At 44.8% G+C, this 18,671-nt stretch overlaps 1 protein-coding gene across 8 annotated transcripts in view; it reads right to left on the bottom strand.

Annotated features, from left to right (window-relative positions):
• Positions 1-18,671, bottom strand: part of ANKS1A (ankyrin repeat and sterile alpha motif domain containing 1A) — a 184,938-nt gene that overhangs the window by 65,947 nt on the left and 100,320 nt on the right. For all 8 annotated transcript variants that reach the window (XR_013765076.1, XM_079147206.1, XM_079147210.1 and 5 more), the window contains one exon: positions 5,017-5,606. Coding sequence is in view for 7 of the 8 variants with exons in the window: in XM_079147206.1 (XP_079003332.1) it covers positions 5,017-5,606 (590 nt within the window). In the remaining variant the exon portion in view is untranslated. The remainder of the gene's footprint in view (positions 1-5,016; positions 5,607-18,671) is intronic.

Consider the following 18,671-nt stretch of genomic DNA (forward strand, 5'->3'; position numbering starts at 1 on the left):
AGGGAGGACAGGTTTCTTTCCTAGAGGCAAGAGTGGGAAAAACTCCAAGTTACAATGAATTTTTCCTGCTTCCCAGCACCATGAATATCCAAACCTTTTGGTTCATCTGCAAATGAAGACTGGTTCACAACGGGCACGGACACGCCAGAACCATGCGCACTGCTCCTGCCCACAGAAAGAGGCACCTACAGGAAGAAGTCGAGGCAGTGGGAGGTGCTTCAGAATGGGATCATTCAGTTAGGCTGGTTTAGGCAGCATACAGAGAGCGACAGGGCACAGGAGCTGGTCACAGTGAAGAGACCCAGGCCAGGAAGGGAAAAGGAAAGGCCTCCAGTAGAACCTAGATAGAACAGCTACTGGGAGAAGATCCCTCTCAAGAGTGGTGGCCTTAAGGGACACAGCCCACCCAACATTCCCTTGGCCTGTTAATGCAGGAGTGCCCAAACAGGCAAAAAGAGGAAGGAAATGAATCCAAAAGGCAGGTGGAAAATAGTTGGCACAGCATCGAATGGTTAGAGAACAGTTTATTTTTTAGTACCAGGGATTGAACCTAGAGGTGCTTAACCACTGAGCAACATCCCCAGCCCTTTTTATTTTTTGAGACAGGGTATAAGTTGCTTAGGCTGGCCTTAAACTTGTGATCCTTTTCCTTCAGCCTCCCAAGTTGCTGGGATAACAGGAGTGCACCACCACACCCAGCAGATTTTCTAATCATTAATGTTTTATAAACTTGTGATCCTCCTGTCTCAGCCTCCCAAGTCACTGGGAGAACAGTTTAAACACAAGCCAACCAACCTTATGATAGAGCCATATAACAAAATACTAAACCTTTTAGAATGGAGATCTGAATCCAGATATTACTACAGTTGAGTGTGGTGGCACACACTGAAATTTCAGTGACTCTAGGAGGCTCACAAGTTTTCAAGACCTGCCTAGGCTACTTAGTAAGTGCCTATCTCAAAATACAAAATAAAAAGGGCTGGGGGTATAATTTAGTAGAGTACCCTTTGGTTCAATCCCCACTACTGCAAAAAACAAACAAAAAAAATGATATCTACAATGTACAGAAAAGTAAATTATAAACCAGTAATATTAAGACCCCCCCAATTGGGATGTACATCAAATATCAATAGAGGTTAACTATGAGTAGAAGAGTACAGTTATTTCCCCTACTCCTAACTATATTTACAGCTTCCTTTATAAATAGTGTCTCAGTTTAACATCTACTGTGCCCCGGGGATCCAGGCAGTACAGAGTGCTGTGCCTGGAGAGGAGAAGAGAACACTCGGCTACTCGGGAGGCAGATGGCATGTTCTTTTAAAGGCAAACCCTCTTACTTCTTCATTATCAATACTGTAAGAGAAAATAAGGAGCAACACATCAGGAAATGTGTCACTGATGGCTATTCTTTCAGAGGCTTACCTTCACCAGGTCAGCACTCAGAAGTCACCTTGTCTAGGGCAATTCAACACATGCTGCATTGCCAACACTAAGGAGCATGACTCCTAAACTTACCAGCTAGGCACATTCTCCAACTAGAGAACATCTTCCCAAGCAGCCAGCCAAGTATGATGAGGAAGAATGGGTTTGAAAAATTAATAGTAGAGAGGGCTGTGGATTCTCTCTAACCTCTCTCCTCTTCTCAGAGAGTTAGGCAGCACAGCTCAGTAATTCCTCAAAGATCAATAGGGGATGCCCACCTGACTTTCCCAGGCTGGGCAGGCTCTCTGTCTCTGGGGTGGGGTAGAGTCACGCAAGAGGACCCTCAGCTGAAGGGCTTGAACTCCCAGTCACTGGTCACCACTCCCTCAGGATCATACAAAGTTCTGCCTTTCCGAAGGTCAGAAGCCACTCCAGGCCTCCCTTCCTGTTCTCTAAAGCTCTAGGCACAATAATAGTATTAATATTTGCCATTCAGTCAACACCTTATGCATGCCAGGAACTGTGCTAGGCACTTACACACGTGTGTAATTGTTAAAACACTCTGAAACACAGACCTGACTTCCTCTGTTTCACAAATAAGGACGGCAGCACTGAAGCTTAGCAAGTCTATCCACGAACCAAAGCAGAGCAGACGGGGACGCTGGGCTCAAAGTCAGATCCACTGAGTCCCAAACCCATCTCCACCCTGCTCTGCCTTCTGGGAGCCACCTGCCAGACTTACCGCAGCACCACCTATGCTGAGATCACAGCTGTCTGGCCCCTGGGCCTTCCTCTCCCTCCCCAGGCCTTGGAGTGAGGAGCTGAGCTGGGTCCAGTCCCCTTCAGAGCAGCTTTCCCTACACACTGGAGACTGAAGGTTAACAAAGAGGACAATCAGCAAGCACAGGATATGGCAAAGTGGCCTTTAGGTACTGGTCAGGATTAGGGTGGGCCACAATCATTAACCAAGGTCCTATTCTAGGAAAGGTTGCCAAAGTCCTGAGTTGAGGGCCAGTCACTTCTGAAATCTCTCTTTAGATAGAGTCACAAAAACCAAGTAACACGTGGCTTAAACACAATCTAAAGGGCTGAGGATGCAGCTCCATGGTAGAGTGCTTACATGGCACATGTGAAGACCTGGGTTCCATCCCAGCACTGCCACCTCCCCTCCAAAAACAAAAAAGTTGAAGGGTTATGCATCAAGGGCTGTTCATTATGCTGTTCATTACGCAGGCAAAGCTCAATCTTCTAAATTCTTTTCAATAAATTCTTTTCAGCTGCCTTTAAGGTTTCGTTTGCTTGTTGTTTGTTGTGGTGGTGGGGTATAGGAATTGAGTTCAGAGGCATTCGACCACTGAGACATATCCCCAGTCCTTTCTATTTTTTATTTTTGAGACAGGGTCTTGCTAAGTTGTTTAGGGCCTTGTTAATTTACTGAGGCTGGCCTTGTACTTGAGATCCTCCTGCCTCAGCCTCCCGAGTCACTGGGATTACAAGCATGCACCACCACGCCCAGCTACCTGCCTTTAAGCTCTTTAAATTTTTAAATATATCAAGGCTTTTGGTGCTTGAGCCAGACTGTAGCACTGGCCCATGCCACTTAAGACTTCCAGCAGCCCCTGGTTCACTGTATCACCCGTAACCTCTACCTGCAAAGGTAGTATCAGCACATGAACCTCCTCACATTAAAACATAAAGAGAAAACTGGTTTATGAGCCCAAACAGCTGACTTCAATTAGGTTGGGCTTGGCTTCTGTGTGATTTTGTTTCTTCTTCAGGAGGAAATGGTGGGGCCCATTAGACCCCCTGGCAATGCTCTAGGTTAGCAGGGCCTGCACATGCTGTAAAGAATCACCTGGCACTTCTGCCTCTCAGAGAGAAGTCATGCTCAGGAGAAGGAACTGTAAGGAGGTAATTCATTAGCTTGATAAAGCTGCCTTCCAGCACATGAAGGACTCTGAGATGCAGCCTGGAGAGCAAATCACCCCCTCATCTCTTAGCCTCATGTTCAAGGCACTCTGTCTGCTCTGAATTTCACTTCCTATCAATATTTCTTGCTCTCCCCTATACACACTCAAGGCTGTAGAAACCAAAGGGCCTGATTTCCCGAACCGGCACCTCTGCTCATGCTCACTCGCCACCTGCCACACTCTCACCATGTCGCATTACTTCAGTCTGGTTTGAACCGAAAGAATGAATTCTTTGATTCCCCATCACATTCCACGTCTCTGTGGTCTTTCCTGAAGCCCCTTCCCACTCTTGAGCCTGCAGCCCACCACACTTGTGTTCTTCTCTCCATCTCTCCTGCACTTCAGAGCATACCGTGCTCATCCCCATCCTGCTCTTAAGCCAGCTTATCCTGTAGTTCCCTGTGAAGTAGTAAGACTGTTTTGAAACACATATTCCTACAAACACACATATTCTTGTGCGTAATGTCCTAGGGGACCCCTGGGAGTTACCTCACTCGTGGGGATCTTCTACTAGTGGCCTTGAGATCTTATAGGTTCACCAAGTCTTTGTTTACTAAGCAACGAAAACCATCTTTTGCACAGGATTCCTCTGTCTCTGACTAAACAGAGTCCTAAACTGCATCCTATCTGGAGATAACAGTGCTGAAGGACTTGTCCCCACCCTGTTCCCACACTGGGAATGGGATTGGCTTTGGTTTATATAACTTTGCAGCTGCAATCCAAATAGAGTTGGGTAAGGCATTAAGTCTACAGAATGTTCAAATGGGCATGTCAGCTGCCCGGTTCCCTCCTCCTGGAGGGCTAAATTCATCTCTTGAGATTGTTCTTGGGAGATAGACTGAGTCTACTTCAAAGGCAAGAAGCTTGCCAGGGTAGCACGTTAACATTCCTGGCTGTTTACCAGTCTTTCACAAACACATTCTTCTGCCCAGTGAGACATGCCATGGGTCACTGTGAAACATCTGGGTACACATTTCCAACTATTCTGTAACAATGGTTATGAAAAGTACCTAGGCCTGAGACTGCATGGGTTTTCTCTCCACCTGTCTTTCTGGAATTCCTGAACCACCAAGCCCTCTGCCTCACCAATCTGGGAATGTGGGATGGGCACGACATTTCTGCTCGGAGAGGCATTAGGTCTTCTGGGGAACACAGTAAGAATTATCATGGAGGTGCCCAGAATAGAAAAGACCCCTCAGATCCTCGCTCACAGTAGCTTCCACCCAAGCTCCTAGCTAATCCTGGGTCTTTCCTCATCTTCCCAAAGGACTCATAGGAAGTACTCTAGTTCTTCCTAAGCATCTTCAGGGTGAGCGAGATTCCCTCAATGGGGCTCCAAATTTTTCCAAGCAGCATGTCATTTCTAGGAACTCCCTCTTCCTTGGCCCCACTCTGCTAGGGCCTCCACCCTCAAATTTAACCATTCACAGACCTTTCCTCTGTGACCCAGGCTACATGGGGCGTGCCTCCCTCACCACTATCAGGGACATGCTGGCCACTGGGTGAAGGAACCAAGGCAACCTGAGCCCAGATCCTGGTCCCAGGAGTTGGCACACAGGGGAGCTGTGGTGGGCTGTGGCCAGCCCAGCCAGCCCAGTTCTGTGTGACGTCACGTCGGTCTTACCTCATCCCACTCCGAGGCAAAGGAAGGCGACTTCTCCAGCCTCTTCTTCCCAATGCTGCAGTTGGACAAAGACTCACTCCGGCTCCCCATGGTAGCGTCCTCAGTGGGTGAGCAGGTCAGGAGATCAGAGTCAGACTTGGACAAACTGCGACTGAGTTTGAGCTCGGCTTTGGGTTTGCTGGTGGGAGGGGCTCGGCTTCTGGCCCCGCTCCGGTCTCCTTCTTCCTCAGCACCACCAGGGTGTGGAGATGCTGTGCGAGTCAAAGTTCTGGGGTGCGGTAGGCTGTTGGTGGTAGGCAGGCCCGCTGGGTAGCCCACTCTCTTGCTCTGGTCCAGACCACAGGGCTGGGAGGCTTCTGGAGTATGCACACCCGACTCCTCCAGCTGCATGCTGGCCTCCTGGCAGGCGCCCTGCTGGGGGGACCCGTCTGGATGGCTCTGGCCGGTAGTGGAGAGCAGCTGGAAAGGGTCCTGCCCCACTTCACACACCGGGGAGGAGCCGTGGAGGAGACCTGAGAACTGCTCGGGGACCTGCCCGTCCTGCCCCTCTGCAGAGTCCTGGCTCCGGCTGCTGCTGCTCCGCCTGTGGTCTTGGAGTGGACGAAGAGAAATAAAAAATTAAACGTGGCAAAAATCAACAAAGTTCCAATGCAGTGAGCATACAGCAGAGCAGAATTCAAAAGCAGAGAGGAAGAGAGAGAAGCTGAAGAGGCTGGGGAGGAGCGAAAGAGAGAGAAGAAAAGAGAGGAAGGAAGAAAACAGTTTCATATTGTTCTTAATGTTCGATTTGTACCCAAAGTCAGAGCATTTATGAAATTCCAAACACTGGCCTGATTAATGCTATCTGGCAGCCTTCCCTGTTGTTAGAGTTCTGTTAACATTAACGACCAGACCTTGCTATATAAGGCGAGGAGAAGTGCTAGCCATATCCTACAGAAGGGACACAAGTGAGGACAGAGTAGGTAAACGTGGAGCAAGAGGGGAGAGGAGACAGGAGTCACAGCCAGCGCCGGCCAGCCAGCAAGAGCCCGCGAGACTCACTCCTGGAACATCTGATACATTTCCATAAAGGCCAAAGTGTTATTTACAGCCACCCGCCCTCCCTTCCTCTGGCAAGCAGCAACAGAGGAAAAAAATGGAGGTCATGATCCACAACCTGCAACTTCTGGAATTCCTTAACTGAAAGTGCAAAACAACACAGCAGAGAAATAACTGCTTCCTTCCTCAGAGGGGGCCATTCAGAGCTCCACGCCTCGTCCTTCCTTCCTCAGGGAACACAGACTTTTTTTCTTTTTCTTTTTTTTTTTTTTTTTTTTAAAGAATATGCATATCTCACTCCTGCCAAAGACTCCCAGCTGCTCATATTTGTTTAAGTTTAACCTTAGTTGATCCAGTGAAAATGAAATGGTCTAATCTGTCAATGCCAGGAGACATTTGTAGCTCTCTGGAGACCTCCCTAACATCCCAGAAACCTGACACTACTAGCTCATAAGGCCAACTTCTACTCTACACCCAAAAGCCTCTGCCCTGAAGTAGCATAAATACTGGACCAAATCAGTGTCTGATATCAGCATCACATCCGGACACCCAGGGGCTTTCCCTACATGAACTCACTCCCATTAAAGACTTTCACCCACATTGTCAGGGGACACAATACTACGTCCTGCACTAGGTCACAATCCAGAGCTAATATTCAAACTTATTTTTCTCTGAGTAGCATCTGTGTATGCACCAAATGATTCCCTAGTCTGCCCAAAGCTCCCAACAACTATTCATAAGATCAGAGAATCTTAGACCCAAAAGGTCAAGAGTGAGTATTTTTACAGATGAGGAATCTAAGGCCCCAGGCCTGCAGTGGTTTGTCCAAGGTGGTAGGAAGAAGAATCTGATGCAGGAGTGGGAAGATCTGGCTCTGGTCCTGGCTGTGCTGCTCTCTTGCTGTGTAGCCTTGGCACTGGTGACTTTGTGCTGGACCTCCATGTCTAAAAGAGCAGGTAGGACTGTGTGATCCTTTAAATGCTCTGACAGTGATGAGAAGCCCAGTCCACACCAAGTGGCACTCTTCTCCCCTGGGGTGCTACAGAGCCCTGCCTGGGGGCTCCATCTGTTGCTGCCTACGTAGCACCTGCTCTCCCCAACGCACCTGCAGCCCTGAAGCCCCTTCTGAAAAGGGAAGTCAGGTGTGCACCACATTACAGGCCTAATATTCTAAAATGCTGGTTCTTAAGGCAGCCTTTAAGGACAAACCCGAACAGCCAGATCTCTCAAGGAGTCTGCTTTCTCAAGGGCCGAATTGGACACGGTTCCACCCACCTCACCCTCTCCAGAAGAGTTCAGGCCCCACAGTCAGTTCAGTTTTTGGCAAGTATGCAGAGGAACAGAGGGGGCAGCCAATTAACAGGACTTATGGCTCTGATTACTAATTTACAGGAGCCCAGAAGTATGAACTTTGGTGTCTCCCTCCTCTGCACTTGACCATGTCAGAACTTTCACACTCCCAACTTACCAATCTTACAACAAAAGGGTCAGGTCCTGAGCAATGAACAAATCCTGACCAACTTGCATCACTTCTCTAGGGAAGAAGAAATGCTAAGTCCATGAGTTCCATACAGCTTAAGTGGGGCCCCAGGAAGCCTTGACTTCATGGCTACCAATATCCTGTTTAACAACTGGCAGCCAGAATAAAGCTGCCCAGTGGTATTGCATGCTGGGGCCACAGAATGACACATGATCACACGTGGTGGTTCAGGTCAACAGTCCTGGAGAGGCTGAAGTGAATCACCCAGGCTGCAAAGACTGCCACCTCTGGTCTAATGGCCAACTGTCTGCAGATCATGGCCCAAGGTACAATGTCCTCTGGCTGCATGTGAATGCAAGACAGGACCTTGGTAACAGGAGTACAGGCTCCTCTGTGCGTTAGCTTCCAGGTTCTCATTTACTCTGGGCATGGGGGAGGACCAAACAACAAAAGAAAAACACCACAGCCCAGAGCTGGGAGTCTACTTGGCCATACTGCTTGGGTGGACCTCAGAACCCAGGCCCCAGAGAATGTTCTGAGTACTGCCGTGGGGGCTGACAATGAAGGCCCTGTCAAATAACCACTCATTCATGCCAGCCATCAATGAAGAAAGAGAGGCAAATGCCAAGAGCTCAATGCCAGATGGATGATGGGGAAGGAAGTGGGCAGAGAGAAGAAATGGAAACTTCTGGAGGAAGGAAATATGTAGAGAAGAAGAATCTCTAAGGATTAAAATCCCATTACAGAAACCACAGTCTACCCAACGCATCATGGACTGTAAGAAATCAAAAGATTCTGACAATCACATGACTTACCCAGGCAATTCCCTAGGTAGATACTTTGGTATCTGAAAAGCTGTCAAGATCTAAACACCCCAGAGTTGGGCACGGAAGCCTATGCCTGCTATCCCAGCTACTCAGGAAGTTTGAGGCCAGTCTGGGCAATTCAGTGAGACACTGCCTCAAAATAAATTTTAAAATAGGACTGAGGATGAAGCTCTGAGGTAGAGCACTTGCCTAACATACATAAGGCCCTGGGTTCAATCCCTGCTACAGTACTTAAAATTCAGAACAATAAGGGGGTTGGAAGTGTGCTAAGCATGCATGAGACCCTGGGCGATCCCCAGTTTCCTGGGGGGATGAGGGCATTTAAGAACCTCAGGCTCTTAACAAGCTGATGTTCTCTTTCCCTAAAAACCTGTATCTAAGGCAAGGCTATGTTTTCTGGCAAATCAATGGGTGGAAAAAGAACTGCTCAATGCTTTCTTTCTTCTCCAAAGTCAGAATGATAGAAAGTCTTTATGGTCAAAGGATGAACAATCTAAAGTACAAGTGAGAGAGATCTTAAGAAAATTACTTGATATCTCTGTGCCCTATTATCCTCAGTTGTAATCTTGGGATCATAATAATACTTACTTCATCAGATTTCTGCAAGAATTAAATTATATGTGTCAGGCATTTAGAACCATACCTGTTACATGCCAAGCTCTCAACAGATGTTGACAGTTGTTACTACCCACCACACAGGATCCAGCACAACATGCCTTGCTCACAGATGAGACCAAATAGTTCTCTGTTCCTCACAGGTGTGTCACAAGGATCATCAATGACATGGTACATGAAAGTACTTGAAAGATACATTATGAGAATCCATTATGTTCATCATCCCTGCAATTCTCAACAGCAGAAGGTAATATGGAGAGAGTGTTGAGGTGACAAACTATTGAGACAGGCCCCAGAACCGCTGCGGTGACCATTCATTCTGATTACCTTAAGGCACACCCAGGGGGTATAAAGATGAAGACATCAAGACTGCCTCAGTGGGCTTACCAGCAGCTGGAAGAGACTGGCATATTCACAAACAATGAGAAAAGGGAAAATTAACATATTTTTAGTAAGGTATATACCAAATGCATGGTGAACAGAGGAAAGTGTGAGGCCTGGGGATGAAGCTCAGTGAGAGAGCACTTATTTAAAATGTATGAGGCCCTGGGTGAAAGGAAAAAGGAAGGAGACAGGAAAGTATGTAGACCAGGAGGCTTCTCAGCCTGTGGCTTCTGTGCTGGACACTGAAGAAGTGATCCTTGCCAGTTATGTTCCGTATCCTATATATAGGACACTTACACAAACTTAAATGGAGCAATTTTACAGGTGTCCTACAAAATTCACAGGTTTTGAGAGGTGTCCTACATACAGGACAGTGGGATTAACAGGTTGAAGAGAAGTAGACACATGAAAAAAGTCAGAGGCACACACCTCATCCAGGGACCATGTGGAGAGAAGGAAGGGCCCGAAGGCCCTCCTGATGACCTACAGTGCTTCCAGCAGCTCCCCACTGCCTTCAGCCCTCCTCACATCTGCCCTCCTAGAGAGAAACGAGGAAGCACCTACACAGGGAGGGAGGGCTGTTCCTTACTCTCCCCGTACACTGAGACCAGCGGCCTGAACAGGTCGTGCTAGTAAGCCAATTCCCAGCCCACTGACTTCCCATCTTTACCCATTCTTCCTGCTTGCTTTCCTTTCACCCCGTGAGCTGCTGAAGCAAGAGGTCTTCTGTGCTGCATCTTAGTTACTGTGACAGTCCATGCGAATTACACAGGCTTGTGAATAACAACGTTTGAACATTTGAACATTTTTAGTCACCTCTGCCTATTTAAATTAGTTCATGAGAGGAGTTGCTAACTCCAATCACTTCTCAGGCCCAGAGTAGAAGACTGGGGCAACCAGTCTTGCAGACTGTTCTGCTTTCTTTTGTTCCACGAGGACTGGACCCCTCCAGCTGCCTAATCACTGTGGTGAGCATCTGTGACTCTGTATGTTGCTGGGTGTGGTGGTGCATGCCGGTAATCCCAGAGAGTTGGGAGGCTGAGGCAGGAAGATCACAAGCTTGAGGCCAGCCTAGGCAACTCACTGAGACCCTGCCTCAAAATTTTAAAAGGGCCAGGGACAGCCACTGTGATGCACACCTGTAATCCCAGCAATGCAGGAGGCCGAGGCAGGAGGATTACAAGTTTGACAGCCTCAGCATCTTAGTGAGGTCCTAAGCAACTTAGCAAGACCCTCTCTCAAACTAAAAAATAAAAATAAAAAAAGGACTGAGGATGTGGCTCAGTGGTGAAGTGTCCCTAGGCTCAATACCAAAAAAGAAAGAAAAGGAAAAAAAAAGAAAAAAAAAAAAAAAGGCTGGGGCTATTAGATCAGTGCCTGCCTCACATGTGCAAGGCTCTGAGTTCACTCCCCAGATCCACAAGGAGAAGGAAAATCAAGAAACCATGTGGGCCTGGTAGAACTACCAAGCACTTGGCTGCTTTTAGAGGGTTACCATGCTTCCCCCAGAAGGAAGGCACTGACTAGGTTATGCAGACAACTGTTGAAGATGATGCTCTGATAAGACAGAGTCCATTCGGGTCCACAATGATCTGAGATATGGAGCAAGAGTTGGACTGATCTTCAAGAGGTCCAAGGTGTAGTCCTCCTGGAACTTTTCCTGAGCCTCTTTCAAAACATGAATGACTGGGATGCATTAACTGGGGCTTTGAGATTTAGCTGGCATCAATCTGTGAATAGATGATCTTTCTGTGGTCCCTTGCAGTTCTATGATGGTAAGAATGTGAACTGCAGAAGGGCTTCTGATGTCATGGTTTAAAACACAGGCTTTGGATTCAGTCACACACCCAGCTCTAACATCTTATCTGCTCTATCACACGGGCAAAAACTAACCGCTACAGGAAGATTGATCCTGAGATACGCCATGATGTGATCCATGTAAGTCAACTCAGCGTGGTGGCTGGCCCCCGGGAAGCACTCAGTAAATGGTAGCTGGCACCACCATCATTTTTCATTTACAGTCATTTCTAAACCACTCTTCATGCTAACACTGCACACGGAGGTGCTTTTCTTTTTCCTGACTCTGTGAAGGATACTGGGTTCTCTTCAATTCCAGAAAAGGTCTAGAGGCCTTGTAAGTTTGGTTCAGGGTGACCGTAACAGCATGGTAGAGAATCTTCAGGCTAAATATCTCTACTCTCCTCAGTGCCACAACCCAGCTCTGGCACTTCCTATGGCTCCACGGTGACTTGCTTCTGATTCCCTCATGACCTAACAGTTCCCCATTTCCTTAAACTCCTCCTTTAGAGTCTATTCACTATTGGTCATTGGATCTCTAGCCCCTCAAACTTCAATCTTCTTTAATATGCCAGCTCTGCCTATCAGATTCCAACCAGCCACGATATCTAATCCTACCCAACTTAACAGCACATTTGCTGTCTTTGTTCCCCTTGATCTCCAACCACTTCCAACACTGGGTATTCAGAGCCATCTGCTTTCTCTTCTGCAGTTGCTGGAATGTTGAGCCCTTCTAAATACTCAAGAAGCAACTGACTGAGTCCTCTACCAATTCACTGAACTCAGTTGGCTTTCAACAGCTACCATGTATTAAGTACTAATCATTCTGTGCCAGACACTGCTAGGTGATTTTAATATTCGTAACAATCATGAAGACTTAGCATTCCTTTTTTACATATAGCAACTGAGACTTAAAGTGGCCGAATGACTCCCTCAAGGTCACTAGCCAATACGAGGGAGAAAGAGTTCAAATGCGAGCCTGACTACTGGGCCCCGTCATCCTTTGATTCACTTCTGAGTGAACTGAGATCACTATCAGATTGATTCCTCCTCTCTTTTGTTCTTTCAAACCATCATCTTTATTCATGGCACCTGTACTCTTGGAGGATAATCATGTCCGTTTCCTAAGAAGACTCAGACAAGACAAACTTCCTTAACTATTCTCAATGCCATGTCAACATCTGGTGGTAACTGCATCTCCTCCCACTTTCCTCAGAGAAGTACTGCCCCATGTAGGACTTGCCAAGGCCTTCTAGGTGCCAAGCACTTCTTCTAGTCATCATCATCTTTCTACATCAATGGATACTATGATTCTGATGCTCCCAGGACCCACTCCTCCTTCTCTGATTATGGAATTTTAATTTATTAAGCAATTTTGGTACTTGGGAGTGAACCCAGGGACACTTTACCACTGAGCCACATCCCCAGCCCTTTTCATTTTATTTTTTTTATATTGAGACAGGGTCTTGCTAAATTGCTTAGGGTCTTGCTAAATTGCTGAGGCTGGCCTCGACCTTTTGACCCTCCTGCCACCTAGCCTCCAGAGTTGCTGGCATTCCACAGTGCACCACTGTGACTGGTGATATGGAATTTTTAGAGAGCTTCCCAGTCACCTAGAATAAAGACTACATTTCTCATCTCTGAGGTATAGCCACATGACCAAGTCTTACCAATGGGTTATAAGTGACAGTGGTACATGCGACCCTGGGGGACTGTCTTTGAAGTGCCTTTTCCTTCCTGTGCTGTTGACTTAAACCTAAATAGTCCTCTTGGACCCCAAGATGAAAGGAGCCTGGTCCTTGGTTCCTTACCCCTGGACTTCTGTCTTATCCTAACTGTGGTTATCTTGGTGGTTTGCTGGTCGCTGGTCACATTCAGCCTTGGCCTCGAAGACACTGCACTGTCCTAGCTATCCTTCTGTGTTTCTTTCCTTTTGTGCCTCTAAATTGAATCTGTGATTTCTAATCTTAATGTCTCTCTTGAACATCAGACCTCATTTTCAGGTGTTTATAGAGTATTTTTACTTAGTCTCCTGGCACCTAAAACGCCTCAAACTTTAAAACTGGACTTAACATCTTCCCTCAAATACACCCTTTCCTCAATTCCCTATTTCTGGTGGCTACAATGCTTTCTTGGTTGTAGGCTCAAACCCAATACCCTCCCCTCGTTCTTCCACATCTGGTTGTGCAATCCCGTTGATTCCGCCCTCAATATTTCTCTCATCCCTACCCTCCTTCCTGTAACTTTCCAATCAATGTCCCTCTAGTCTGGGCTCTATTTGTCTTCAGGAGACTCCTCAAGGTCTCTAGACTTTAGGTCATTCCTGCCTCTGGTCCCCCTAATCTAAGATTTCACAATTATGCCTTCTTAAAGTCTGGCTCCTCTCTGGCCACCCCTTCAAAACACTTCAACAGGACTGCACTGTCTCTGGAATAAAGACTGACATTTGAGATGTCTGTGACATGTTGCCCTGGTTCAGTTCAAACCGGATTAGCAGCACTCCTCACACCAGCTCTCCCTCTTCTCCCATCATCTCACTGCTGTGTGCACTGCCCCCTGTGCCTGGAGAGCTCCCTCCTTCCTCCTTGCTTCTGCCTATCAGGATTAATTCTCTACTTTAGAGTGCAGCTCAAATGCCACATTCTTTGTGAAGTCATTTCTGATCTCTTGACATAATTTATCCCTCTTCTGAACAGCAAAATTACTTTTTTTTGGTATTAGAGATTGAACCCAGAGGTGCTTTACCACTGAGCTACACCTGTAGCCCTTCTTTATTTTGAAACAGGACCTCACTAAGTTGCTAAGGCTGATTTTGAACTTGTGATCCTCTGGCCTGAGCATTCTCAGTCACTGGGATTACAGGTGTGTGTCACCACACCCAGTTCTTTCTCATGTATACATGTTCATAAATGGTTGTTATAACTTGTGGTGGAAGAAAATGTAGATGCGTAGTTCACAAGGATTCCTTGTTCTGTAATGTTCAGAAATGTAAGGAGGACAATTTAAATAGCAAGGCTTTTATTTTTTAGTTGTGGATGAACCTTTCTTTTTATTTATTTTTACGTGGTGCTGAGACTCAAACCCAGTGCCTCACACATGCTACGCAAGCACTCCACCACTGAGCCACAACCCCAGTCCTATAGCAAGGCTTTTGGTAAGAGCATCCCTAATGCAAGAAGGTAAGGGAAGAAGCTGCTGATCACAGGCTTAAATAAACGATCTTGTTTACATTTTTTTGCCTTTGGGTAAAGCATCCAAACTTACTCAGCAATGGCCATGAAAAGTTAGACTGGACTTTAACATAGGCACCTATTTTGTCCTTTTCCTACAATCTCACTCAACTGGCCAGCAGATGGAAGCACACCTGAGAAAACTCAATCCTGAGCTGGCAAAAAAGCCACAATTTCCACTAGAGGGTTCCCTGAAGACTCAGGAACTGGCAGAGCAAGGTAGTCATGGGAGTAAAGGGAAAAGATAAAATAACAGTTTCCTCCCCTTCAAAAGGGTTAAAGTCTTCATACTCATGTGCAAAGTGCACAGAGGGAAAGAAATGCATAGCTCTAAGGAATACTAACTTCCCTGCATCCCAACAACCTCAGAAGTGTGAATGTGCTGTGCCAGGGAACACGGGCCTCACTGTCTTCAGCAATCACTTGACACAGCGGACGCTGAAAAAAAAGCACCACAGAGGACAGAAGGACTTTAGGCCTCTTGGCTACTTTCCCATCTGCTATCAAATGTGGAAATTTGTCTACTGTTACTCTGAATGATAATATGTTCAGAATGTCCAGTGACCAGAGTCAAATATTAAAAAGAAACAAACGACTACACTGCACAAAACAGAAAACACTGTTGTCAGTTACACTTGCCCTGAGTAATGAGTCCTGAAGACTTATCCTGTATTTGAAACGATTTCAATCACCAAGGAGGAGGACCCATTTGGATAAAACTAAGATAAAATGATCTGGGTATAGTGCCATTTTTGGAAATGGGTTTTTGACTTTATGGATCCATCCAAAATCCAAAGTCTTCTGCTACTAGGTGTTGTCCGTTCTACAGGCACAAATGGCACTGATGGGTGGGAAGAACTTCCACTGGGCAGGACTCTCCTGCACAGCACAGGACGCCGGGCATTCCTTCTTACCACTGGCACCACGTGCCAGCAGCAACTCCCAAAACTTTCCCTGAAAATTCTAAATGCTCCGGGGGGGGGGGGGGGGGGTAGCAACCCTTACTTACCACACTAAAGGTGTTCCTATAAATTCTCTTATAATTAATTTTTATAATCTCTTAATTTGTGGTCAAATATTCTTTACATCATTCCTACATGTCATTTTTTTTTTCACCTCTTCATTGGAATTATCAGAGATCTTCAAGGAAAAAAACAAGTTTTCATTTGAATGATTAAATCTATCACGTTTTGGCTTCTTTACATCATTAGTCCTGCTTTTCTTCTTTCTTTAACCGAAGTTTAATTTGTATACTATCAAGTATATGAAGTACACGATCCACTTTTGCCTTTATTCTCCTCCTCTACTTTCTTTTAGTTATGTTTATTTATTTTCACATATAAATTCAAGGATATACACTTTCTTCTGAGTATCACTTTGGCCAAACATTATAGGTATTTACACGTAATGTTTCTACTATAATTAACTTCATATTAAAAAAAGAAAAAAAATGCAACTCACATACTAAATAAATATTTAATGCTCATCAATAAAATGCACAGCTTCATGAGTTAGGCAGATGCATATTTTAGACAATACCTAAACCAACTTGTATGTGTAAAACATTCGAGAATGATACTATGCTAAGTCAGGCAGGTCTGCAGCAGGATGTGCTCTGTTCAGGGAAGGGTGAGTTGGCTCCACCAACCATGCTGAGTTGTGACTGATCAGCTAATTCTACTCTCCCCTAATTCTTTTGAAGAAATACCCTTATAAGAATTCATGGGGCTGGGGTTGTGGCTCAGTGGTGGAGCGCTTGCTTGGCATATGTGAGGCACTGGGTTTGATTCTCAGCACCACATATAAGTAAATTAAATAAAGGTTCATAGACAACTTAAAAAAATATATGTATATATATGTATACATATACGTATTTCATATATATGAAGAATATTTCTACAGAATGTCCACAACAACATAGTTTACAATAGGGAAATACTGGAGACAGCTTAAATAAACATTCATCAACTGGAAAATAAGAAAAAATAGTTATAGAATATTTAGAGGCTATTAACAATAAGATAGAGGGGCTGGGGAGATAGCTCAGTTGGTAGAGTGCTTGCCTTGCAAGCACAAGGCCCTGGGTTCGATCCTCAGCACCCCCCAAAAAAAAATAAAGAATAAGATAGATTTTAAGAACCAAGACAAAATCATATCCATGGACAAAAGAAATACAAAAACAAATTACAAAATAACTTGTGAAATATGATCCTATTTTAGAATAAATACAAACAAAACAACCTCTCACAGTTGCTTCTGTATAAAGATAGCACATTGCCCGAAGCATACACTACACTTTCAGATTGTGGCCACTGCTAGCAACTGTGAGTACAGAGGAGAGAAAAGCCTTTGCCATTTTATTTTTATTCGCTTCTGTATTGTTCAAATCATTTTTTTTCTCTTCAGTGACTGCATACTAATGTGATTTAAAAATGTAATTAAAAAATAATTCTCCTGCCCTACCCTCACTTATAGTTTCTTGAATATATTGTGAGGCTGAAAGCTCTTGTGGTTGCCAGAACACAGCCTTTGGAAAGCACTTCAAGTAGTTCACAAAAGTTGCATAAGATCATGACCTTAGTGGAAAAGTAAAAAAGACTTAGCATGAACTAAGCCCTGACTTGGTCTGCTGACTGCCTCGCTTTTACCAACCCTGGCAGGTGCTCCTTCCAGGCAAGCTGTTCCTGCCAAGTTGACAGGACAGGTGGCACTTCTGAGAAACGGGCAAGCCCATTTTCACATTTAACATCTCAACCCCTTCTCTGAAAGCGCCTTAACTGATGCACGCAGCGAGCCCAGAGGTAGGCATGCCCCATTCTATGGTTCCATTAAATCTGCTTCCCACGCTGCTGGATCTCAAGCAGCCAAGTGCCGGGGACAGATGTGAGGTGGCAAGTCCTCCTCCTACTCCTTGGCTCCCTTCTTCACCTGGAGAATTCCTGAACTGGGGACAGAAAACCCCACAGAGGACATGTAGCAGCCAGGGAGAACCACTTGTGAAAGTTGTCTAAACCTTCTTCATTTCTTTCCAAATGTTGAGCTAGTTATTTGTGGTAGGTCCTAGTGAAGCTTTTGAAAGAACAATGCTGAAGAATTTTCCCTCATGAAGAACCATTTTCAAATTAAATTAAGTTCCTGTTCTGTGGAGGTTAATTTCAGTATGATTTGCTTTTAAGCACCTAGAGAAGCCATCAGTACACTACTCCACTCTCTGTAAATGTTTTAGTTAAAAACCTGCCAACTTAATTGAATGACTTCATACAGTTAAGATGGCAGCTCATCCCAAGCTGCTACACAAATTCTATGTAATCCCAATCAAAATCCCAGCAGGACTTTGTGTAGAAATCAACAAGTTAAATTTAAACATGTATGGAGAGACAAAAGATTCAGAATATCTAAAACAATTCTAAAAAAGAATAATGAAAATTCAAAGGCAATTCAATGCAGTGCTGTAATAACTGCATATATGCAAAAATTATCTCAAATGAACCAAAAGACATATGTAGAACCTAAAGTTTGAAAATTTCTATAAGAAAACATAGGAAAAAATATTTATGACCTTATCCATTTTTTTTTTTAAAGATAAATTGCTCATGGTGCCAAACACCTGTAATCCCAGCCATGTAGGAAGCTGAGGCAGGAGGATCACAAATTTGAGGCCAGCCTGGACAACTTAGTGGGACCCTATCTCAAAATAAAATGAAATGGGTCAGGAATATAGTTCAGAGGTAGAGCATTTATTTATCTAGCATGTTCAAGGCCTTAGGTTCAATCCCACATACTACAAAAAAACCAAAAAAATAAAAAATACATAAACTGAACTTCAAATTCAGAATCTCTGCTCTTCAAAACACACTGTAAAAATGAAGTCACATTAAAAGCACATAAAAGAACTTGTGTCCAAAATATATAAAGAACTCACAACTCAATAGTAAGAAACGATCTGATTTTAAAAAATGAACAAAAAAACTAAGCAGACATTTCATTAGACGAGAAATAATTCCATTAACAGATTCTCAATGAGAGACATGCAAATTAAACTCATATTACAAATCTTAGAATGACTAAAAATTTAAAAATTGAATAATATTAAGTGCTAGGGAGGACACATGTCAACTAGCACTTCCACACTGCTGATGAGAATGCGGAATGGTACACCACTCTGGAAGATGGTTTGGTGGTTTCTTTCCCAAGTTAATGATATAAATGTATATCTAAATATCTATATTTACATATTCACTAGGATCCAGCAATCCTATTTCTATGTATTTATCCAAGTGAAAT

Source organism: Sciurus vulgaris (assembly GCF_902686455.1).
Source record: "Sciurus vulgaris genome assembly, chromosome: 7".
Classification (NCBI taxonomy): Eukaryota; Metazoa; Chordata; class Mammalia; order Rodentia; family Sciuridae; genus Sciurus; species Sciurus vulgaris.